This window comes from Amblyomma mixtum, chromosome 3 (genome assembly GCF_055824585.1).
Source record: "Amblyomma mixtum isolate Tamu chromosome 3, ASM5582458v1, whole genome shotgun sequence".
Classification (NCBI taxonomy): domain Eukaryota; kingdom Metazoa; phylum Arthropoda; class Arachnida; order Ixodida; family Ixodidae; genus Amblyomma; species Amblyomma mixtum.
In genome coordinates, this window is record NC_143014.1 from 132,979,785 (window position 1) to 133,004,947 (window position 25,163).

At 46.7% G+C, this 25,163-nt stretch overlaps 1 protein-coding gene across 1 annotated transcript in view; it reads left to right on the forward strand.

Moving 5' to 3' along the window:
- The first annotated feature begins 282 nt into the window (after window positions 1-282).
- The window catches only part of LOC149351980 (frequenin-2-like), a 207,674-nt gene continuing 182,793 nt past the window's right edge, over window positions 283-25,163 (forward strand). Inside the window, exon 1 of the mRNA XM_089581210.1 lies at window positions 283-513. Within this exon, the coding sequence (XP_089437336.1) occupies window positions 450-513 (64 nt within the window). The 5' untranslated portion in view covers window positions 283-449. The remainder of the gene's footprint in view (window positions 514-25,163) is intronic.

Here is a 25,163-nt window from a genome sequence, read left to right on the forward strand (position 1 = left end):
GCGTCGCATGCCAACCCCTTCCTGCTCTCCTTTCCTTCTTGCCTTGGCAATTGAAAAGAAAGAAGAGAAAGAAAACATAAAGAAGACCACTTTTTTGGGGGCCGTTTCCGAAAACTTTTACTCCACACTTTCGCCGCTGCAGCACAAGGTGGTGAGGTGAGCGAACGAGCAACCAGATGGCGCCAGCAACCGAGGTGGTCGCTCTGAGCGAACCTGTGCGCTGCCGCCGCCTGGGCACGCTCGATCGCGGCGCGCGCTTTTTGCCCGTGGCCCAGGCGCGCGCGGACCCAGACGGAGCGAGAGGTCCGCCGACAGCGGACGCAGGGTCACCGGACCCGAGAAGACCCGAGCCACCCGAGAAGCGCACGTGCTCGCGCCGTCCACCCGGAAGCGCCGCGACCAGCGGCGGCCACCCGTGCGCCCAGGGCCACCCCGACAGCTGCGCAGCCATGGGCAAGAAGAACAGCAAGCTCAAGAAGGAGGTGGTCAACCAGCTCGTCAACGAGACCTACTGTGAGTAGCGCGCCCGAGACGACAGTACGGTCCGCCTCTTCATCGACCGCCTCGTCATAAGGCATCGAGCGAATGATCGATTGATTGCTCAATTAACTGATTGTCTGACCGATTTATTGATCGATTAATTGAGCGAATAATCGGTCGACGAGTATGATCAGTGAGCTGAGACCTTTGTCGGCTGACTACCTCATCGACTGATTAACGTCCGCATTGATGAGTGGTCACTCGCATACAGGTTAAAATGCTCTGAGGCACTCTGGTTTGCTAGACAGGCTGACTATAGCTGCTTTTGCCGCGGTGAGGGTATTTTGCTATTTTTCCCGTTAAGAACTTACCGAAACTAATAACGCACACAAATTAACCGCAATAAAAAACGAATGCATGGCGTGTATTACTGCGATGGGCTCTAACGCGCACAAAGAATGGCAATCTTTGTGACGCTGCGGATAGTCGCTTACAAGCAGACGCCATTATGCGTAGAACCTTTGAGTTTTTATGGCTCTATACGACCTGCAGATTACAGAGCGCTTACACCAGCCTGACAACTCTGGTCAGAGGTACTGAAGCCAAAGCATGATTTTGCTAGCATTTAATGAAAGGAAATAATCACTTTCCAATCTATTTTGTATCCTGGAACAGCTTTCTATGCTGGTAAAAGATAGGGTACGCATAGAACCGCTGCGCAACTAACAGTTTATCGCATTTGCAGCGTGCACAAACACAATTGCGTTGTTTTGCCCCCTTTGTTTGCTCACAGCGTCTTGCGTAGCTCGTGCCCTAAGAGCAGATTTGCGCGTTCGGTTTTTTTTCCTTAATTTTTCCTTGCGCCCATATTCTTTTCCCTTTTTTTTTACTGCGAGTAGTGACGAAGACATGATAGGAGGTAGTACTTACTCTTCAGAAGCGGCTCGCGGTACTATGCATGTCTCCGAGTTAATCCGAGTTAGTTTGTATACGGAAAGAAAGATATTATGTTTTTATGTCATTCAATAAAACCGTCCCAATAGTTTGCGCAAGAGCGCCCGCTAATGCAGTGATGTACGATGCAGTGATGTGCAGTGATGCACGCACGCACGCACGCACGCACGCACGCACGCACGCACGCACGCACGCACGCACGCACGCACGCACGCACGCACGCACGCACGCACGCACGCACGCACGCACGCACGCACGCACTGAGAGAATAAAAAGGCGAAAAATAACTAGTATGTTGCAACAGATAGAATTTACCACACCAGTAGAAATTTACGGACACAGTTAATCCTCTCGTAGAATCATGTCTTCAAAGAAGCCAAAAGCTCACAGGGCGAGAGTACAGTCGCCAAGGTATAAGGCGACAGCAAACAACCAGAAAACGTACGACTGGGATGGCCTTTGCCTTTGAAGGGGCCATGGGTCACCTGGGTGACCATTGTGCCATTTTGCCTTGCAGCAGTGGCGTCAGTCGCAGCCCAACCTTCTGGCGGAGAATACACCCGCTCAAGATGGCTTAGGTTGGTGTTAGGTTCAGTAGTTAGGCTTAGCGTCGACTGAAGCTGCCGCTGAGCGAGGCATGCGGTTCCAAGCAAGGCGCGTCAGCTCTCGCGTGACGGTCGTGACTGATGCTCGCAAGGCACGCACGCTAGGGCACGCGGAATTGCTATTAGCAAGTCGCACAGTAAGAATCTCTGTTGGATGGCCTGCAGCGGTAGAGCGCAGTCGCTTCGCAATGCCGCCTCAAAGTCATTGTTCGCAGTCCTGGTTCTGCGCCACAACTCCGTTTGCCGGGCAGTTTTAAGCCCCTGAGCAATCCCGTGATAGTACACTAGCATGTGGGTGCTTAGAGAAAGAAAAAAAACAACAACAAACGAACGCAGTAGGTTGGAAGGTTACTCTAGAACAATAGATGCTGAAGAGCCTAGCACAGCAGTGCGGTGCACTTCACGTGACGAATCTGTCTGTCACTCGAGGTTTGCTATACTCCCATATCTAGAACAGGTGCATCAAACTATTACTCCATTTTTAAGAAAACCGCACATATTCCAAGTAACGTAAGGTCTAAAATACCAATGACCACATTCTGCAGTTCTTTAAACGCCCGCCAAAACTCTCTACAACACATCGTCCACGCCGAGGTCGCCATTTACGCAGCGCCAGGACGAGTGTTTACCAACCGCCGTTACCGTACACTCGTGCGCATTTTCGTCAAACAGCGGATCTTGTTTTCTTTAGGTGGAAAGCAACCTGCTCCGCATTTCTTCAATAAAAATATGCATTTCGTCAACGCATGAAGAAAGAGCGCCAGCGTCTTCCTCGTTATTCTCACACCCTGTTCAGAAAAAAAAAAAGTTACTTCTGTTTTTGCTGTTTTACTCGAAGAAGATGATCGTTGCTCGGGCTTTCTTAATGCTGCCTGGCGCGTATTCCTTCTGAGACACCGGCACGTCACTTGTGTTTCAGATCTCGCCCAGCCTTCAGCTGCTCTTGACACCGCTGTAAAAAGCGCTTGTGTGTTTACAGGATAAAATAGGCGCGATGGGCGCACCTATGCTATTGAATAAAGATTCTGTTTTCCTGTCGGCAGAATTCAACTGCTTCGGCTACAGTCTTTGTAAACTATGTACTCATCTACACGGTGCAATGTAGCCCCACATGCCAAAGATCACATCTTCTCGTTTATTGTTTCCTTCAGTAAAAAATATTACCTTGAGCTGCAGTAAGCAGTTAGCTTGATAAATATCCGACCAAATACACATACCGTATGAACAATATTTGAAGATTCGCTTCGTTATTTTCTATCCAAAAAAGTTGTCCAGTCGCGAGTCGAAGATGGTTCATTGCAGCTATTAAGGCGAAAGCTTTACTATCCCCATTACGAGAAAAGCCATCGGCGGGTGTATGGTAGTATGTGTGTGCGTACTCGCAAATGGTAGAGAAAATTTCAACGATGGCAAGAAAAATAGGGTAACGTCATCAAGCGGCTATAGGACTAAGACACCCAACCCCAATGTGGCGCCAGTTTTTCCGATTACATTCGTGCCAAAATTGTGAGCAACTGTTTGTAGTACAGCGTTCCGGGTAATGTCATGCGATTTCTCGTTGCATATATAGCTTATATGTGCTAGCCAATTTGTAGGCTAGCTTGCGACAGGGGTCCGAACCAACGACGTATGCACCTTCAATTGTATGCCTTCCCAGACTTTGCCTCTTCTCTTAAGGCGTGGTTGAGGTGTCCACTGAGATGTTAGACAGTTACTGCGAAATTTCCTTTCATCAAAAACCAATTTTCGTATTAAAATTTTGACGCAGCCGTTTATCGTACACCGTTGCGGGTGGCGTCATATGATTCCTCCTGCCATATAGCATACGTTTCTCAATCAGGTTGGAGGCTAACTAGAGACAGGTATTCGAACCGAGTGTTCGAGTGTCCTTTTCCTCGGACTTTCGTGGATTCAGCGTTTGTGGAATCAGCGGTCGGTAGGCACGTCTTCGTTTCGTTTCTCAGTGCGCAAACTACGTAGAGGTCAAGCGCTCACGATGACACACTAATGCTTTCGCCTTGACAGCACGCAAGTAGCCTTTAGTGCACTCTGAAATTTTTAGAGCACTAACACCATAAACAAAAAAAAATTGTTTTCGCCAGTGACCTTTATAGAACTGGCAGTGTATTTGCTGCCACGATAATACGCATGCTCTTTATGGGTGTGGTTATTTCTTTTTGCATCATGTTTGCTTCGCGTTCGCACTGGTGTTTACGCACAACCGGAGATATATCTACTTGTCCATATTTTAGCCTGTGGGTGAAAATGAGCAGCTGGAAGCACGTTGTTTCTGACTTTTTCATCTAGACAGAGGGTAAATCCCATCTTGTAATTAAGAATAATTTTCGAAATGTTTTGTTTTACCAGTTTCGAAAGAACCTCGTCAACCCTTTAGCGTCATTTTCGCACATAACAAATGCATAGTGTAACAATAGTTACGCGTTTCCGCATAATGGCGTGATGTTGCCTGCGACACCCACAAAAAGAAGTTTTTGCGGCTTCTTTCGTATTGTGACGTGAAAAAAATTCCTGTAAATGCCTTTTGCTTTTCAGGGCCCTAATCACTATCACTTGATGCTGTGTACAGAGCTTTACACATTTCTTAAAATTAGGCACCAAGTCGCACGTGAAATTCACCTCTGCACAAAAGTTATGCGGCCGGGGGGACACAATGTGAGACGATAATTATCACCGCCCGGTGCCTAATTAACTACAATATATTTATGAAATTTTTAGCCATTGGGGCTAGCGTGAATACTTATACTGAAACCATACAGGCGGTCGCATTTCTAGACTACTTCATTAGGTAGAATTTTCTAGCACGCATGTTGCGAGATAGTCGCCCCCAAAGTTTCCACTGCTTTTGTGTAATTTTGCATGCTAGGCGGCGGTAGTTGACGCGAAACTCCTCCCTAGTGTGACACAGCTGCTTCGTCAGGCGTTTATTCCATTTAGATAACCGAAAGTTAAACGAAAACAGTTATCAGCTTCACCGATCGCTCTACGCCGTTGGCAGAAGAATGCCGACGGGAGCAGTTTCGCGTCGTTTCGACGGCTGTGTGTAGTACGCCTTGGCAATTGCAGTTGTTGAAACTGGTGCGGCGCGCCCAAGGATTCCTATATAAGCGCATTAAGAGCCAAGAAGCCCGTTAATTTTGGGGCAGGTTGCCGCGAGTCTCTACATCACAAAACGGCTGAATATGCTGAGCCACACACCGCAACACTAAGGTCAAGCTTATGTGTTATGTGTTTGTAGCTAGCGAGTAGATGGCCGCACGGACAGATATATTTCAACCGAGCAACCTGGAAATACGCGATCGAACGTCTTTTCTTTTTTCTTTACAAAGTGTTTAACCTGCTGATTATTACGATTATTAATAATAACTATGTTAAAAGATGGTCTTTTTGATGCAAACAAAAATATTCCTTCGTTATAATGCCAGTGGCAGCGGAGGTCAGAAAATAGGTGAGGGATGTAAATTAGTAAGCTGGGGCACTAAGATCTAATATATAAAATTTCAGCTCTCAGTGTTCGGCGTCTCGTTCTAATAGGAAATTTATAACCTGTCGTTAGTAGTAGCACTGCCAATTTCCAGGTTTTAATGCGAAAGCACTACTCCAGACGTACCAACCTCGGGCAGGAATCTTGTCTTGTGTGAAGCATCGGAGTGGTTCCGGTAAGCTCGGGTTAGTTCGGAGAAGCGTCGCGCAAGCTTAAGCCAATGGGAGGAGGCTCGGGAAAGTTTCGAGGAGCGTCGCGCCAGCTACCGCCCAGTGGAGAGAGGGTGTGACGATAAAGAACGAGAAACGCGGCTCCGTGCATATGCAGATGCTAGAAAAAAGAGGCGAAGAATGAACACCTGCTTCAGCAAGTCTACTCGGTTTCACTATGTTAAAATCCTACTAGTTTTCAACCACAGTACTCACTCATCTGCGCTGCAGCGCCATAAATTCTACTGCCTGTGTGCGTCAAATCGGAACTATAGGAGGCAGTACGAGCGCCCGCAGCCACACCCCACGATAGACGTCACTCAGGGGTGAACGTCTCACGTGCTCTTTTCTGTAGCACACTGGCTGAAGCGGAGAGTCGCCACCTGCCACACATCCGGTAAGGTGATAGTTTGCTGGAACTGGCATCCGGGTTGCATGACGGGAAGGCGGAATTTTAAAAACGCTATGGCCTTCGAAACTTCGCTGTGGCATGGCACGCCATATTTAAGGGCGTCATCACAGCTGTAACGGCAATCCGCGCACAGCGCATGTGAGCGAGCATCGACAGAGGTGCGTGGAGCTTCGCTCAGCTGCCACCACGGGCGCGCTAGTGTAGCGTTATAGGAAGAAAAAAGAATGCGCGGGGATTTGTGGGGTTGCATCACGTGTGCTGGGGCTGCTGGAGCACGTGACAATGGGATATTGGCGATTTCCACAACTTAGAGCGGGCGCCTCGATTGATCCAATTTGGCGGCGCTGCGGAGAAGTGCTTGTGGAGCCAGCCTATGTAGAATCACGCTTGGTTTAAAATTTCACGAGGAACTTGTGGTTGTTTGTAGAAGGTGGCAACATCGTGACAGCAAACCGGTGTATAGGAATAAATAAGAAAGAAGGAAGAAATCGCTGTCTGGCGGTGCGGTAGGCGATAGGCCCGGGCTTTGGAAAGAATTTAAAATCAATCACACAGACAATTAAGACGTCTGCTAACGATATAATGATTAAACTGTAGAAGCGCAGTTTTTTTTGTTTTGCATATAGCACAAGTAAGCAAGGCACAATGATTGTCATTGCAACAAGCAAGAATTGTTTGCCAGCCACTGTAGCCTGAGTTTTATCGATAAAGCTGGGCTGTATAGCATTTTTGTTGCTCACCAAATTTTTTAACAATGTGCAACTTTTTATATATGAATATCGTTTTTTTTATCATGCGTACAGGCGGGAAGCGAGACGAGTATAAATATTCTGCATAAATAAAAAAAAATATGACAATTCACGCAACAGGCGCAAACATTCTCATATTGTTTTAAAGAAAACTAACTCGATAGAAGAACTAGTTAGGTACATCCATGCGTCGCGTCGAAACTTTTTGTTAAGATAGCTAGCGTACATTAAAGGTGAAGCCGAAGGTTGAAACCAGTGAGCAAAGTGAAACTATTCAGCGAAATCCAGCGACAGAATTTAGCGATAGCAACGAGATTTCAACGCAATAATAAAAAAAGAAACGTTTATCACTTAAGCAACCTGCTCAGGCACACATGCCTGCTGTTTTCAGAAAAATCATGATGAGTCTGGAGCGACGTTACGTTTGGTATCGTCAGTAACGGCCGGCCAGTTGGCGCAGGTTTTGATAAAAAAAAAAAAAAAACGCTTTGATTTTCTTATTATCAACTGCCGCGCGAAATGGCTGTCTCTCGTGGTGCCAGCAGCACCCCGGTGTTTTAGCCTTATCGTGAACGTTTAGAAAACAGCAAGTGTGTCGGTCTGTGCAGGTAACTTAAGTGATTAACGTTTTTTTTTGTTGCATTAAAACATCGTTGCTACCGGCACTTTTCGTTAAATTCTGGCTGATCGAGCCACATGCATGTCGGTGAATAGTTTGGTTTATTGGTTTGGTTTATTGGGGTTTAACGTCCCAAAGCAACTGAGGCTATGAGGGACGCCGTAGTGAAGGGCTCCGGAAATTTCGACCACCTGAGGTTCTTTAACATGCACTGACATCGCACAGCACACGGGCCTCTAGGATTTCGCATCCATCGAAATTCGGCCTCCGCGGCCGGGATCGAGCCCGCGTCTTTCGGGTCAGCAACAGAGCGCCGTAACCACTGAGCCACCGCGGCGGGCGCATGTCAGTGAATAGTTTCACTTGGCTTACTTGCTTTTGCGTGGACCCAACTTTTGATGTGCGTTGTCTTTTCGATCTGTTTTGCAGATGGTGGTGGAAAACATTTATTTACACATGCACTACTGGAGGTATTGCATGAGCTGACCCAGAGGGGGCCAGCCCTTACAAGTACTAGGTGGAGGTCCCTAGTTCGGGACCCCAGTGGCGTCGGCCGCCGCCCGGGCTCGCGCGACCAAGGCCCGTTGGGCCTGCAGGTCAGAGCAGCCGAGCAGACGCGCACGCCTGTTTTGCAGACGCGCACGCCTTTACAGAGTCAATGCTTCTCACCGGCGTCTGCCAGAGGCATGCCTTTTCCAAAAATCCGAAGCAGGCACGTTTCTTTCAAATATCTATGAGTTGGTAAGGCTTCCAGCAGTTCACGGCGACTGGCACGATTTACACGAATCACTAGAACTGAAAAGAAAAGCAAGGGTGCCCAGTTAAATGCTAGCTCTTCGACCCACCATGAGCCCTAGAACGCACGCGCGAAGACATGCGCTCATGCAAGGACAAACATATTCAAAACAACGCACGAACACAACAATGGGATAAATCCGCGAGCATTCGCAATACTTTTACAAGCACAGGTGCACATTCATTAGCACACCATTTCTTGAACACATGCGCACACAAACAGCTCGTAGCAGAGCAAAAGGAAACACATTGTTAGCATGCAGTCATCAATACCTCCCTCAGCAAAATTCGGAAACATAGTGCTCTTTTTTTTTTTCGTTGTTCAGGGTACTTATCGTCTAGGAACACGTGTTCAGTCCCTTTGGAAGTTACATACGGAAGTAAAGATAAATTTTGGCATTTGAATCCGAACTGATTGTTCCAGCTCGAGTCTGTACGCGGAGGCGCGTACGTAGACGCCGTTTCTTCCCATTATGTGAATTGGGCGAGAGGTCAAAAACTTCCGGGTCTACCAAACAGGTTATCCGTTGCGCGTAAGCCTGCGGATTTCTAAGCCAGTCTTCGGCGGGGTGTCAGCGAAGGAAACAAACGTTAAAAAAATCCATGCAGCCAGCTTTCTTTCATGCGGGGTCAAGCGAAAATACTCTTATGAAACCACATTACTATACTGGGAACGTAAATGATATTATTTAATGAGATTGTTGACTGAACCAGGATCCTTGATGCCAGTTTATGAAAAAGGGCCGAATTCCGTACGAACATTAACTTGTGACTGCTTGGTTCTTTGTCTGCCATCTCGTTGACTTCCGGAACTGGCTAGTTCATTGTTGCATGGGCCTGCCACGAACGACTGGGAGCAAAAGCCTAAGGGTCGCAGGTGCAGTGAAAAAAACAACAACCGTTCACAGGTTGGCTGTAACATCGCTGCACAAAAGTCCAACCTCAAATTCAAGGTGCATTTTTAAATTTGAGATCAGATGACTAATCGCGGTGGAACCCATTTCTTCGCGGTGTCTGTGCTCCGCAAACTTTTGCTCAAGTGTGCCAGTGCAGTTTCGCGCACCCGGCCGCTGAATAGTTCAGTTCACAGTGTTAACTTCAGCAGCTAATCAAAAATTTATCATTAAAGCTTATGAAATCTTTCAAGCCTTAGGTAATACAGACAATAATCGTTGTCGGTAACAGATGACAAGACAGGACGGGGACTGGGGAACTGAATAACACGAGACATTTGAATGCTCGACAAAGACGGATTCTGAGCGCCCTTCAGACCTGTTTCACCCCTCATTTTCAGCGGAGACGCGTCCGCTTCTAGCCAGGTCGTTCTGCTTTGCCGCCTGCTGTATCGAGCGTGTTCACTCTTAGAGTACTTTTCCTGGGACATCATTTTGTGCCCCCGTACGTTCCAGCCACGGCTCGTTAAGCGACCGTGCCAGAACATTGTTTACTTACGTCGTTTCATTTTCCTAAGACTACACTTTTCGCTCTGATTTCAAGCTGTTGGGGCTTTATTATAGCCCGTCTGCTGGCTTATCGTTTTCGACCGATCTCTGCTATAGGAATGGCCCTCTCAGTCCCTTTAAGCGTCTCTCTAATGACTTCTAGAATGATCAGTAATGCAGTCTTTTTTAAATAAATGCTTGCTTTTCTCTCGTTTGCCTTCCTGTCGCTTCTCAGTCTTTCTTAGCATAATCCTCCTTTTCCCAGAATTCTTCCAGCCAGCGAATGCTATCTTGGCGTATACTCCGCTCCGGTACCTGGTGGTCGTCGTGAATTTTTAGTTTAATCCGAGAGATTTTCTCGACCTCGTGTTTTTCTCGTCGATACGTGACCTGGCCTTATTGTTCTTCTGCAGCGGCCAGTACTTCGCTTTCCCTTTTGTATTCAATCGTCATTGTTTGTAATTCATGTGTTGATTCCCATAGCACAAGCTCGAGGATTTGTTTCCCGACTTCAACGTTCGGATTTTGCCGGAGAATGAATGTGAAAGCGCCCCGTCTTCTGAGGATTAGATTGCCTCTAAAAAGAATCACAAAAATGTCGCAGTTAGTCTGTATCCGTCCACTACGACGTGCCTCTAGATAGGCCAGGCTTAGATACATGGAACGCAAATATCGATAAATATTTTGGAAATTAATGAAGCGGCGCGAGGTAAACTGGAACAGAGCGAGACACAAGTACAGATCCAAACAAGTGCTCATTTGTGTGTATCTGTACTTGTGTCTTGCTTTGTTACTATTTATTTTGCCCAGTTTGATTAATTTGCAACAATGAACCTAGTAGTCTGCCGAAATATACTGCTAGATGTAAGTTCGCTCTCACTCTTTGTTGACTTTCACTTTTTACTATTTCTTTTCTCAATTTCTCAATTATGCTCCTCTATTTTTTTTTGTAATCCTTCATAGTTCTCTTAAACTTTGTTTTTTTTTAATGTTTTTCTAGATTTTATCCCAAATAGCGGCAATAACATTGGTGCTTTTTACTGCGAGGGGAGTGCTAGTTTGACGAGACCAGACAGGGCGCCCGAATTAACCACTTTCCCGACATGACGGGATTTTACTGTAACTCCATGAGAGACTATCTCCTGGGTAAATGGCGTCCTTTGCCGGAGATGTTGGAGGCGTCCGTTAGTCTAATTACGGCCAATTATTTTCTTTTTCGGTTCCCCTTCACAAGTTGCACCTCCTCTGACGTTGCTTATTTTCTGAAAACTTGGGCACAAGAAGCAAAAACATCCGGTTAGTCATTTTTTTTATGATGCTTACGGTTGGCAGGCTGCTTGATTGGCGGCTCCGCAACTCGCTATCGGCTGCCAGAGAACGAACGAACATGATTGTGAATGAGGGTTCGTATTCGCAAAGCATCGTTTAATTAAAACCCGTGCACTTCATCTCTGGCCGGTACTTTTTGTACGGGCTGGCATGGCTGACTATCACCTCCTCGGCTCTCATGACTCCCCAGCGCTCCTGAGGAACTCTTAGGAAAGAGGAGTTTTGTGAATGGCGACCCGTTCCCCATAGTTGTCCTTGTTTTCATTTTCTTTCTCTTCCATAGTGAGAGCTGCTCGTTACATTAAGTTTATTTTTACATCGCGCAAAACTCTTCAGGTTTGAAGACACACTCCTCTGCAGTCATGTGAGCAGCAACATGTCTCTCTCCTGAAAGTAGGCGCCTCCCACGTTACAGATCCACAGCAGCGCATGCTCTTGATGGTCTGTCTGGTTATTGACTGCCTTACACTTAGTCCTCACCTTTCCGGAAACTAATGCGCCATTCAAACGCATGGTTCCTTTTTATTTTATAAAACTTGGTCTCTAGAACTTTCCACTGTCAAGTTCCATGTCTACACGGTTATTCTTCTCATTTTAACGCAGAAGTTTGTGTTAAATTTCTGCTCTGATTCCACGGCAGTCAAGCTACTTGCACAACTTCTACTGAATATTGTGACACGTCGAGGAGCTCTCGTGTCTAGTCGGAGGCGTGCCACCAACGAGGCCGACGCAGAACCACTCCCTTGGCTACGTGTGCTCAGAGCACATACCATGCGACTAAATAACGTTTCAATATCCCATTTCGAGAAGAACCAAAAACTGTCCCAGAGCCCTCCTGAATAGAGGACACTTTTCTATGAGCAGTCTTTATCTCTACAGAGCGTTGCGTAGTATGCAAATGCATTACTTGTGTTGACACGTTTTCTTTACATTTACGCATTGCGTATGCAGGCTTCAAAACCAACGAACCCCCCCCCCCCCAAAAAAAAAAGAAAAAAAAAACCTTCCGAAGCTTGCGCCTAATGTTCTTGCAAGCCATCGCATGCTGCGACAAGTCCTCGACAGTATCGCAGCCAAACGTTTGCAGTGCTTACCCGCGGGGATTCGGGCTTCCTTTCCGGAACTTTTTTCGCAACAGATCTTAGCGGTAACGTATAATTTCGGCAAAAAACAGGAGGCGCACGCCCTGTATACGCACATATTTGAGCGGTCAGTGGCACCGCCGGGTGTGCCTCTGGTGCGTGCTCCAAGTCCAAACACGGAGTGTTTGTTTACCGTCTAGTCGCCCTCTCCTCATCTGTATCGCACGCTCATTAATGCAGAGTTATTCCACCAGCGCAGTGTGGCAGGAAGTCACAGAAGCGAGGGGCGACACCGCTAGACCACGCGCCATCTCTGCGCCATTCGAGCGCATCCGATCGTTACAAATCGCGTTTGAGACGCCATGCCGATACCAGATATATTTGCTTCAGTATCTGTGCAACACTGCGGCTCGGGAAGGTCATTTCCTAGGTTTTCTTTTTTTCTACCCTCTTAGTATAACGAGACGTGACCAGCACTGAACATGAAGCCAGCGACATGGAAAATTTGCTTCCTGAGCGAAAAAATGGTGGCGCAGAAGCATCTCGGAAACAGTTTGATTTTGCGAATTCTTCTCAGAAACAGAGATGGTAGAACGCTCAAGGTAATCTCTGGTGTGATGGCGCTTCCACGTAAAACAGGACAAACTTGTTTTATTATTGTAGTGCGTTCTTTTTATTGCGAGACAATTAATGACCCCGTGAGCGCTTGGGTCAGAATTGTTCGCGTACTGACGCCTTCAGTCGAACTCCAGACAAAACAGCGGGATGCCTCTTGCCGCCGGCATTCTGAGAATTCTACGAAGTCCCTTGCGCGTGCTCGACCACCGGCGCGTGACAGCACTTAGGGATGACGGATTGGCCTGGACATCGCGAACAGGTGTCGGAACGAAAAGATCGGAACGAACGTGAAAAGGCTCGGTAAATGAGGCTATAGGAAAATGCAGGACGGCCGATAGTAAAGAGGCCTGTTTGTCTATTCTCGCCCAGAGCAAGGGAATAAACGACTAAAAATTGAGCGACGGAGAAGAAAAAAAGCCGAAAAAAAAAAAGCGGAAGGAGCCTTGCACGCTCACATACGAGAAAATGCGCCATATCTGGCAGACCCGGAGCGTGTATTTGAGGTTGGGGAAAAGCGCTTTTACTGCTGTGTGAGCGAATGATGGAGCAGACTAGCCACTCGGCGCGCCTTATTCAGTAAGTGCGCGATTGTGCCACACGCTTTGCGAGATGGTGGGCTGGAGCTTTCGCAGGTGTGAGCGAAAGCCTTTGTTTTGAGCCCTCCCACAACCAAAAAAAAAAAAAATGCGCAGCTTCCATAGCATTAAGAAAGAACATAGTTTTTGTACGAGAACAAAACAACAGAAAAAGTGCATGCGGTCACTCACGTTAAGTTTGATTACTTTGGAGTTGTTAGGCGCGTTGTTTAGGATGTGATGGAGGTTTTATTGCAAACAGGGAGGTTCATAAATGTGCTCACTGTGCGTTACTTTGCCGAGCCTTCAATCTGCTCCTTGTCATAAAGAGTATAGCTTTTGAGTAGACAACTGATGGCATAAGTAAAAAACAGGCACTGCGCTTTTAGCAGAAACAAGCCCAAATGGGAGTAGGTGACTTGTCCTCTAGCGCACGCCCATACGAGACCTTTATATACTTCATAAATATGGAGTATCCTGTTCACTCCTTTAAAGAAGGAAGTCTTCTAGACATTCAAGGCAGTAAAAGTTTTTCTTCCCCAGAGAGGAGGCCCAGCATGGCACAATGCTTGTGTGTCCTTATTCTAGATCTTTCTCTGAACCATACCGTGCGCGACTGCGTTGCTCTCACGTGATCCCAACTCATGGGTTGTTTTTGCGCAGAGCTCCTTGATAATACCAGCTGCGAAACTTCCTATAGATGGTCATAATAATTATAATAAACATTTTATTGAATAAAGAGCCTTGCACCGCCCGAACTTGAAGGGGACCTTAGTCCGAGGCTCCTACGGCCTTCGCGTTTTGCTGCACCCGGGGAACTTCCCATATAGTGCCCATGTGCCAAAAAAACGGCGGTCTGATTGGGCCAAAATTGAAGGGTTTGCGGATTGTCGCGACGCCTTGGTCAATATCGTAAACTTTGTTCAAGTTGCAGATTTCGATATTGTCCATAAGCGCACAACCACTTGGCAACAGAATCATTGAAACAAATGCAGTGATAAAAATCCATAGATATAATAGTCCGAAAGAGAAATTAGAAAGAGACAGAGACAGAATAAACATTTGTTGGTAAATAAAGCATTAGTTTGGTTTGGTTTATTGGGGTTTAGCGTCCCAAAGCGACTCAGGCTATGAGGGACGCCGTAGTGAAGGGCTCCGGAAATTTCGACCACCTGGGGTTCTTTAATTAACGTGCACTGACATCTCACAGTACACAGGCCTCTAGGATTTCGCATCCATCAAAATTCGGCCTCCGCGGCCGGGATCGAGACCACGTCTTTCGGGTCAGCAACCGAGCGCCGTAACCACTGAGCCACCGCGGCGGGTAAAAAAAAAAAAAGGAGACAGGAGCGGATTGTGGGTGGGGTCCTCAGTCCAAGACTCCAGTGGCTTCCGCCGACGCTTTGGCGATGGCGACTGGCGCCTCCCGGTCTTCCAGGGTGCCGCTGGTCAGCGTCACCTCCCACTGGTCCAGCGCCGCGTTGGGCGCCTTTGAGTGGCTCGGTTCAGGTGAGCATGTCCGTGTAATCTGTGTGAATGCGCGAAAAAATTCAGGGGGCACTTTGACTGTCTAAAGTGCCTAGAGGCGAAAGCGTTTTCCGCACCACTCTGACTGCCTCTGTGGCACTGGTGACGTCACCACTGGATGACGTCACACATAATTAAGTACTAAATACTAAGCAATTACAAATTACTAATTAATTGCGAATTAATGATTAGTGACTAACTACTAATTAACTGCTAATTAATGACGCTTAAGCTTCGCCTTAAAGGAGGAACGCGACAGCGTGTTGTAGCGCTGCCAGGGAGTCCACGGAACGCCACCACCCGTTCGGCGCGATGCCTTGCCCTTTGCACGTAACGATTTTTGAGGAAAGGAAATGGCGCTGTAATTCTGTGTCATCTCGGTGGACACCTGAACCGCACCGTACAGGAAGGGAGGAAGTGGTAGTGAAAGAAGAAAGAGAAAGAGGGGCCGTAATGAAGAAAATGAAAATTGTATTTAAGGAAATAAAATTACGCAGTAACTGCCTCACATATCTCGGTAGACACCCGTCAAAAGCGTGACACCTCTGCTGACAAGCTTCTGCTGACAACCTTCTGTCGACAACGATGAGGCATTAAAGGCTTTCGCATCAATATCGCCACACCAGGAACATGCAACTGCGTATAATTTTGGGTGAATGCGGTGTAGTTGTTAGAGATTGGGGGTAGTGAGTGTTTGGATGCGTCTTATGTGGTAGGAGTCCGCCGGGGAAAGTTTCTTATGTGGCGGGGGATGCAGACGCCTAGACTTAATTTGAGAAATTAAGTGTGATTTGGGCAACGTGGAACTGGTTCATTGTTAAAACGCACGGCAAGGCAGGACAGGCGAAAGAAAGAGCACGCAACACAAGCACTTACGCGCAACTGATTTTTTATTCGGAGAATCAGACCGGGTTTTTTAAGATCCTTATAAGCTTTCCTTTCGAGGATTACAACAAACACACCCAACGTAAAAGAAGAGAACAATGCTACTCATCATACAAAACGCTGAAAACACAGCACATCGCCGTGGTGCAAGCGTGCGCGAAAGATATCTTTGCCGGAAAAATAAGTGATATCTTAACCATTGAGTGATATTGGGAGTGATTACTCATTGTCATCAACCCAAGCGCACCCATACAGCTACAAAAGAAAGGAGAGGAAAACACTAACCTTTGATTGTTATCGATGGATCACTTATGCAGCCGTCTGTATTATTGTGAATATGGAAGGCTTCTAAAATTTCACGTGTTAGCTGTTCTTTATGGTTGCCGAGGATGACGGTGTTCCTCCACTGACGGGCAAGATTGCATGAAGAATCTTTGGAACGGGAATTATTGTGCTCACTTTGACGAACCTTTATGCATCGTCCCGTAGGGCCGATAAGGCCGTAAGACCCGATAAGACCCATGCATTGTGATTCATTTCGTATTAGTATTTTGTTTTGCATTGCATATTTCCTCGTGTGATACCCCTATTAGAGACACTAGAGGTGAACAATAAATAAATAAATAAATAAATAAATAAATAAATAAATAAATAAATAAATAAATAAATAAATAAATAAATAAATAAATAAATAAATAAATAAATAAATAAATAAATAAATAAATGTTGGTTGGTCTGTGGGGTTTAACGTCCCAAAGCGACTCAGTCTATGAGAGACGCCGTAGTAAAGGGCTATGGAAATTTCGACCACATGGGGTTCTTTAACGGGCACTGACATCACACAGTTCACGGACCTCTAGTATTTCCCCTCCAAAGAAATTCAACCGCCGCGGCCAGGATCGAACCCGCGTCTTTCGGGTCAGCAGCCGAGCACCATAACTACTGAGCCACCGCGGCGGCATAAATAAATAAATGTAAACCTCTCCGCAAGTACAAGGTATTCTGTACCTCCCCCCGAGATTACATGATAGAAAGCGATTATTATGATTAATCTAGCATCCCCCATCTTTTTTGCATCTGTTGCCTTCGCTTTTGCTTCACTTGCCTCCACACGCCGTGAAGTTTCCTTCCACGTCATACATTATATCTCCCCCCAGCTACATTGTTTAAACCATGCGCTATACCATGTGTGTATGACACTACCAGGAACTTCTTTTTTCCTGGTATTAATTTATCACCTCACTTGACCAAAGTAAGAAGTTTATCGCATGCCCGAGAAATCAAATGGGAGGGGTAGCCGCTAGATGTCAATCGGGCAGTCTGACCCGTCACACTTTCATTGATTCTTTCTTCACATTATATGTTATGGCAGATTTAGGCGTGAGAATGCATTGCCATTTTTTACAAGTTTTGTGTGGCCGACTTATTGGCTCAACGAGGAGAGTACAAACCAACACACATGGAGTGCTTCTAGGTATAGTCTTAAGTATAGAAATTGGAGTACCCTACCTTTCGGAAGTTCTCTCATGAAAGTTAGTCGTAGCGCACTTTATTTAAAACTCCTCAATACATCTTCTAGCCTTCACGTGATGCCCTTCTTATGAGTAAACACGATGTAGACATCTACATACCGAAAAGCGTTTTTAGACTTTTCATGAGTTTTTTTTTTATTAGCAGTGGATCTCGGAGTGCGTCGATGCTTTCGATAGGACAAAAGAAAAACAAAGAAACCACTGCAGCATGAGGAAGCTCGCGGACTCCGCAGCACCCAGCGGCCTCAGAATCATAGTTTCTGATAAAGAAAGGTGTTTCGCCGTCCGCCTTTTGAAGAAAAAGCAGACCAAGCCATGAAAAAAAAAAAAAATCAAGGTTGTGACATTCAAAGCAACCACAGCCAAGTGCTGTTCGTATTTCGGAGGAAAACAGCTTGCAACTTCTCGCGTCTGGTGTCAAGAACGAGAAGGGGATGCACTTTCATGCATTTTTTACTGCGAAGACGCATAAACAAAATGTTCCCTTTCATTTTATCATGTCTGAACACGGCACTTGCCAGTTTTTATGTCAGGCTATCTTCCGAATCATTTAGCTTTGGTACAAGTTGAAGATTCTGAAGCTATAGTTGACTTTCCAAAACCCCACTACCCGGGAAGGTGCGATATTTTCAGTGGGGACGGGCAAGACCTGTGTTACTCGTTGCCGCACGGTGGGCTATTGAAAAGTATGAAAACGTGTATTTCTGAACACAGTGATGAAACAGAATTCATCGCGAAATATGGTGTTAGAGCTTTTTGAAGATCTTGTGTTTTTACCTCCAGTCGACTGTAATTGAATGGAATAGAAGGTCGTTTGTCCCAAATGGTGCATTTAATGGGTCTAAGTAGCACCGGCACTTTACAACATCTTCCTCGCTGTGTAGACAGAATGGTTAAATGTAGGTTTGGTTTTGGTTTGGTTTTATTGGGTTTAACGTCCCAAAGCGACTAAGGCTATGAGAGACGCCGTAGTGGAGGGCTCCGGAAATTTCGACCACCTGGGGTTCTTTAACGTGCACTGACATCGCACAGTACATGGGCCTCGAATTTCTCCTCCAAAGAAATTCAGCCGCCGCGACCGGGATCGAACCCGCGTCTTTCGGGCCAGCAGCCGAGCACCATAGCCACTGAGCCACCGCGGCGGCGGTTAAATGTAGGTGTGAAGGGTTTTAGCCTTAAGGGTTTTTCGGTGTGTAGACGACTACATCAATGTTTACTCATAACAAATCACGTGAAGGCTAGCAGATGTATTGAAAGTTCTTAAAGAAAGTGCGCTAGGACTAACTTCCATGACAGAGCTTCCGAAAGGTCGGTGCTCTAATTTTTACGCTTAAGACTGTACCTAGAAACGCACCATGTGTGCTTTGGTTGTACTCTCCTCGTTCAGCCATGACTTTCCTGAAATAGAAGTCGGCCACACAAAACTTGTAAAAAATGGCAATATATTTTCAAGCCTAAAATCTGCCATAACTAATTACGTGAAGAAAGAATAAATGAAAGTGAGACGGGTCTGGCTGCCCAGTTGAAATATAGTGGTTACCCCTCCCATTTGATTCCTTGCGCGTGCGGTAAACTTCTTACATGAGTCTAGGGAGGTGATAAATCAAGGCCAGGAAAAATGAAGTTCATAGTAGGGCCTTACACACATGGTATAGCGCATGGCTCAAAGAATGTAGCTGGGAGATACTATGTATGACGTGTTTTTTCAGCACCTAGGAAACTTTGTGGCGTCTGCAGGCGAGCCCAGGAATGTAGGACTCACGTGATTGAAGTTTTCTTTTCCGTAAAATCTATAAAGCATTAAAGGAACAGGCCTCATTATTGAGGAAAGTGTTGTTCAAGCGGTTAGCAGCACCAATATTTTTTAATCGAACAATGCAACCAGTGAAGTGCTGCATAAAGTGGCCGGAATGGGGTTCTCTATAAGGTAACTTTTAATGCAGCTGGGCAGCAACCTCCAGAACCCACACGTCAGATCCACCGGCAGGCTCGAACATCTTCTGAATGGAGATAAAAAAAAGAGAGAAGCTAGTAGACAGAGATCGAAACCGAGAGCCTCTCAGCGTTTCCTTTTCATTTTATGTACCCAATACACACCTCTTCGAGCCTTTCTCGTGTTTCTCCTCTTCATGTTTCATCAGCAAGCTGCATTCATGCACGGCTTCGTGGTTGAACCAACACACAACTGTTATCGCTTCTATTTACACTGAGTCGCACAGATTTCGCTTTATCGCGGACTCTGGCGACAAAAACCGGAGGTCGCGCTAAGAGTATCTCAGTGGGGAAGACGGCCATGCTCTCGCGTGCTTCCAGCGTCATTTCTTTGGAAACAGGAAGTCTGCTTGCTGTGCGCATGAGAACAAACACGGGCGCACGACGGCGGGAGCCGTTCGCGCGCGGCCTGCGCGCTACGTCAGTCCACTCTTCGCCGCGCTCGCTCCGCGAAGCCTTCTCGAAGACGAAGGGGCGGCGAGCGTCTTCGATAAACAGCGCGGCTGAAAGGAAAAGCTGATATCCCGTGTCAAAGAGCCCCGCCCTAGAAGCGTCAACACAGCCCCGAAAGAAAGGCGTCCTAACGAGAAAATCCGGGGTTCCGCGCTGCAGTGGCCTGGGGAGTGCTATGTGCTGGATCCGAATCTCGCGGGTCTGCGCAGACGACTCCGTGTGCTGTGGTGCTTCAGGGGCACTTTCGCCCTTCTTGCTATAGCTCCTCAGTCCTCGGCCGTTAGTTTAAGAACTATATATCAAAACTTTTGGATTCCACTGCGTGCAGTAACGCTGAGGTGGGTTGACTGCTGTGCTGCGGTGATTTTCCTCGTCTCTTTTCTCGGCCTCTCGAGACGGATTTTGACGACCCACAGAAGAAGCAGTTAAAGCGTGCTTTGCAGGGAACAGTAGATTTACGGAAAAAACAACGCTTCTTTAGCGACGCGTATAGCGACAGTTGCTGTCGCTTGCTGACAACGGTGCGCGCTCGAGACAAGTTAGGAAGCTCGCAAATACTCCTTGCTTCTCAGCGATATCTCCTAGTGCGATGGGACACTCAAAGTAATCCAATGACATCGGTGGGGGGGGGGGGGGGGGGGGGGGAGGGATTAGTTTCCAATCTGCTTAATTAGCGACGTCGTTTCGTACAGCTGCTATGTTTGTCACTTTCTAAAATAGAGTCATGGTATTCAGGCTCTTGCAGAAAAGTCAGTACAAATGACCTTACTGCGAGTGTCTTAACAAGGCTTTGTGTATATTTCAGGCAATTAAACACCTCATTCCCTCGAGGGCAACGTTCAACCCCATACAGAGAGCTCAATTATTACCATTCGTATCACTGATAACTCGGGACTATTGTGGCCAATTAACCATTAAGCACAGGAGCGCGTGTAGACATTGCACGTCTGCGCACCCACAGGGCGCGCATAAAATGCTTTTTTTTACGTAAAAAAAAAAAAAATTGTGGGGACACTTAAGCTGCGCCTCGAGGGAATGACGCGAGGTCATGAGGGCATGAGTGCGGTTCCTTTAGCAGCCTGGGATTGTCATTGCGTATCACTTCGCCTAGATTCTGCCTACATGCACATATATACGGAATTGGTCATCCTCTACTTTACATTCATAGAACGCGGGGAGTCCTCGTACCACTCCTGGCGCAGTGGTGCAGTGGTTAAGCGATGCGCCACTGCCCCCGAAGGTGGCTGATTAAAACAATGCCACCGGTGAGGCTTGTAAGGCCCAGGATGTTCTTCCAGAGCAACCTTTCGCGACCAATCATTAAATTAACTGCCTCCCGCTACGGTAGAGAGGTTGTGATGCCTGAATAATGTCACGTGACCAAGTTGGCAGGTGTCCCACCTGCTTTTTCGCTCACAACGCCGCCGGCGACGACGATAACACCAACGACGCCGGATTTTCTGCACAACGGGAGCCTTGACGCTATCGCGTTGATAACAACATTTTTCAACCTGCTGTCGTTGAGAATAATAACACGTTGTGTAAGAAAAAGCTTCCTGCTCGAGCGAAGCCATATTGTTGCTCATGAGACCATGCGAAGAAAGGCTTCAAATGCACAGCATGCAGATGCGTCACTGCCATTGACGTGGACATGTGAACGCAAATAAATCAAGCCTCTTTCGGCTACCGTGCTTCAAAACATAGGGATGCAAGAAATCTATATTCAGTCAGTCAAACTCAAAAGAGAGCGAAAGCATGTAACCACACTCACCAGGACCTTTATTTTATATTGGGCTGACGGCACCGAAAACTTGGTGCCATGACTTTGTGGAGTAATGCTCATGAGCTTAGTGCCTCAAACATTCTTCCCATAGCGCTGTTTATTTGGCTTGTTTTGTTTTTTTCATCAGCTGAAAGAGCCAGCAACAAATTGCAGAAAAAGAGGGTTTTGATATCCTTCTTAGATGGAGAACTCAATATATTACGTTCCTTTGTTAGGAAGCGACTCTCTGAATGAATAGTCGTACTACTGTTTGTAAACCTTTTCCCTTCTCGTTGTCAAGGAGAGATCAAATTTTCCCGATCAATCACTCTTTGGCACAATGGCTTTTATCCAAAGGACTTCACAATGGATATTAACCTGTAGACTTGCCGTCCGCTTCATAATGTATCTACATACTGCTGCACTTATTGTGTTCTATTGGCCTTAGCATGCGCCCTGAATCACGAGGCTAGCGGTTGATATTCTTAGTGGATCGTACAACTGGTGCCTTGGAAATACTTCTTGAGAGGAAGTGAAAAATGTTTGCCCAGGGGTGAACTTTGCGAAATTTTCGTCATAAACGAACGCACGAAAACACACACGTACGCAAGCACGCACGCACGCGAAAGCGGGATGGATGTCGGGCTGGATAGATCTTTATATGTCAGGATCTTTTGATTTGCTGCTTTAAGCAATGCACCTGATGCTTCAAACAGAAAATGATACTTAAAGACAGTAAAAATGGAAAACGGAAGGCAAGACGAGAAAAAAGGAACGAGAAAGAAAGAATAATAATAAAGAAAGAAACCCGTCTGAAAAAGCTGCGTAGATCGTGAGCAGGCTAATTTATCTGCCAAAGGAATGTCCCACTCGCCCACTCGCACTTTCAGCAGCTGCACAGTGAGAATGGCGAGACGCTCGAGAAAAAGGCTTGTAGCAGAGAAACTTACCTTTCATGAGGCTGTCTGCACAGCGGGAAGGTGACCAAAATTCACTACCCTCGGCAACCAGAGGGCGATGAAAAATGTCTTTGAAATCTCTGTGCCGCGCTTTTTGAGCTGTATAAGGGTGAAGAAAAGTTGGGCGAGTCTAGACTAAGTCGTTACTCTGTTATTTATGATCTTCAACAGATGATGAATAAGATTTGTGGTCGCAGTGCAAACAGTATTGAAACAGTAGTGGCATGCATGAGTGAAGAAAGTGCATCAGGAGCTGCTCATGCGAGACATTTGCCTGCTAAAGAGGAAACCGTGGCGCTTGGAAATGTTCTGGAAGATTCAGCATATCCTGTGTTGTTCCGCTTGCCATCTCGTTCTTTCCCCCTATTGCGTCTATTTTTGGTACGGGTACACCGCAGCCTCTTGCTTTTCGCTTTTCATGGAAGCGTCTGTGTACCTCAAGCGCGCTTTTTGTTTGGTGTTAACAAGCCTGACATAGCCGCGTTGTTACAGGCACATGTCCCCAGACGCCTGGGTTCCGTGGCATCGTAAGCAGAGCCTACCGGTAAACACTGAAGAATTGAAGTATAGCTAAAAAATTTGAACGCTGCGCTTTAATACGTTTTTGTTACGCGAGAAAAGTCAGGCGTGAGGCTTTACCAAATGGCCATCAGCATGGCTTGGGGCTCAGTAGAGAGCAAGGACGGAGTATGCAAGCATGTCGAAGCTTGAGCTGAGGGAACAAAGCAAAAATCAAAGGGGACGCCTCTTTTTTTTCTCGGAATGCAGGATGAGAAACCGCCGTTCGACGGCGTCTTAAGGTAAGCTGGGCGGGGAGAAGTGTTTGTGTACCGCGCATGCGGCTTCTTGACGACCAAGAGAAACTAGCCAGCTCCCGCGTTTGGAGAGACGTCATTACAATCAGATGGAGTAAGACAGGGGCGGTGGGGACCAGGTTTCCAGTGCGGCTTTTATGAGTTAGCTGTAGCACACTGTGTCCCCTTCTGCAGTGTCTTGAGCCGAGTATTGCTCGCAAAGTTCTGAGGTTTCGATCTCCACAGACGATGCGAGCGAACGCGCTGCCCTGCATCTATGACCCTTCGGCTATTTCAAGCAACGGGACATCTTTAGCGAGACTCACGGCTTACGAGATCCATGAATTTCATCGAAAGGTTCGCGTAGGCGTTTACTCTTCTCACGGAAAATGCGGATGCTTGGCTTCTTTGTTGTAGCTGCCAGCTGGCTTGCGACGCCTTATTGGCCTAGCTGGTGCACCGGTCGTAACAGCATGGGCCCAGAAAGGTGTTGTCGGTATAGCTGGCCAAATTTCGGCGGCTACTGCTGCAAATACTGCGCTTGCCGAGTTGAGGTCGCATATCAGATGCCAGAACCTGTCGAACGTCGGTGGCATCTTTGCTTACACAGAGGAAGATGCAAAGTCAGCAATATTCCGGAGTCTCCTTCAAATTATTCGCTCCTGTTTTCCAAAAAGGGGATTCGACAACGCGTGTGAAACCGGAAATTTTATGTGGCCGCACAAAAAAGAGAGAAAGAAATGGTGGCAGGAAAGAAAGATATACGATTGGCTACCCAGCACGGGAGGAAGGGAAATCAGGAACCAAAATATGGGAATTACCGAAAGAAGAGAGGAGCTGAGATAACTCGCACACACCATAGAAACTCAATAATGTATAAAAACTGCCCCTGCCCTTTGTAAACCTCAGGCGTTTAAGTTGTGGTCGAAGGGCTTCGTGCACCATGGAATGGTGGGGCAACGGTGGAAATGTCTCATCCTTCGAGGACGGTCTGGTGTCTGCCTTGCTAGAAGCCGTCAGCAGGGTCAAGCGTGGTGCATAGTAGTGAGGGCTGAGGTAGGACAAAAAAAGAAAAACTGCCACTTGCTTACGCTCTGTTGCGTCACACGCCGAACTCAGCGAAAACAACGCGCCTTGGTCGGCAACCATTCTACGTTTCTGATTGGTTGGACAACGAGCACCCCTATTGAACGAAAGAAAAAACAACAACAGAAAAGGATGCGTTCACAAGGAGAATGCGTAGAAAGGACGGCGCCGGAAACACAACAGAATTTTAAAAATTCAGCTGTAATTGAGTAAAATTTAGTTGTGTTTCAAGTAGGGGTGTACGAATATTCGAAATTTTCGAATATAATTCGAATATTAGATTTTTGCTATTCGTATTCGATTCGAAATCTAAGTATTCGTATTGTTTCGATTACTCGATCCCATGCGAATATTCGTATTTAGCCGAATATATTATTGCGAGCACCGGCGTACATTTCGGTGCGCAAGTCCAATCGACATAGACATAACAACATGGCGGCGTCCAGAGCCATGCGTAATGTTGGGCCATGCCGTAGCTGACTGTGCTTGTGAGCTTCTTTGTGGCTATGCCTGCGAAGCTGGTATAGTGAGAGCTGTGCACGAAATACATCGCAATACCTGCCACTTCAGTGCCAAGTGAGAGGGAATTATCTGTGGCTGGAGAAGTCGTTTCAGCTAGAAGGGAACGACTCCTGCCTGACCATGTGGAGCAGCTGGTTTTTCTTCACAACCTTTAATGCTCATCCCAGCAACGCGCTTTTGCGCTTATGGCATGCTAGATTCAATCAGTGCTGAGTACTAGCCATTTTCTGTGAAAATTCCACTCTTCGAAGAATAATGTTCTAGACTTCGATACTTTCGG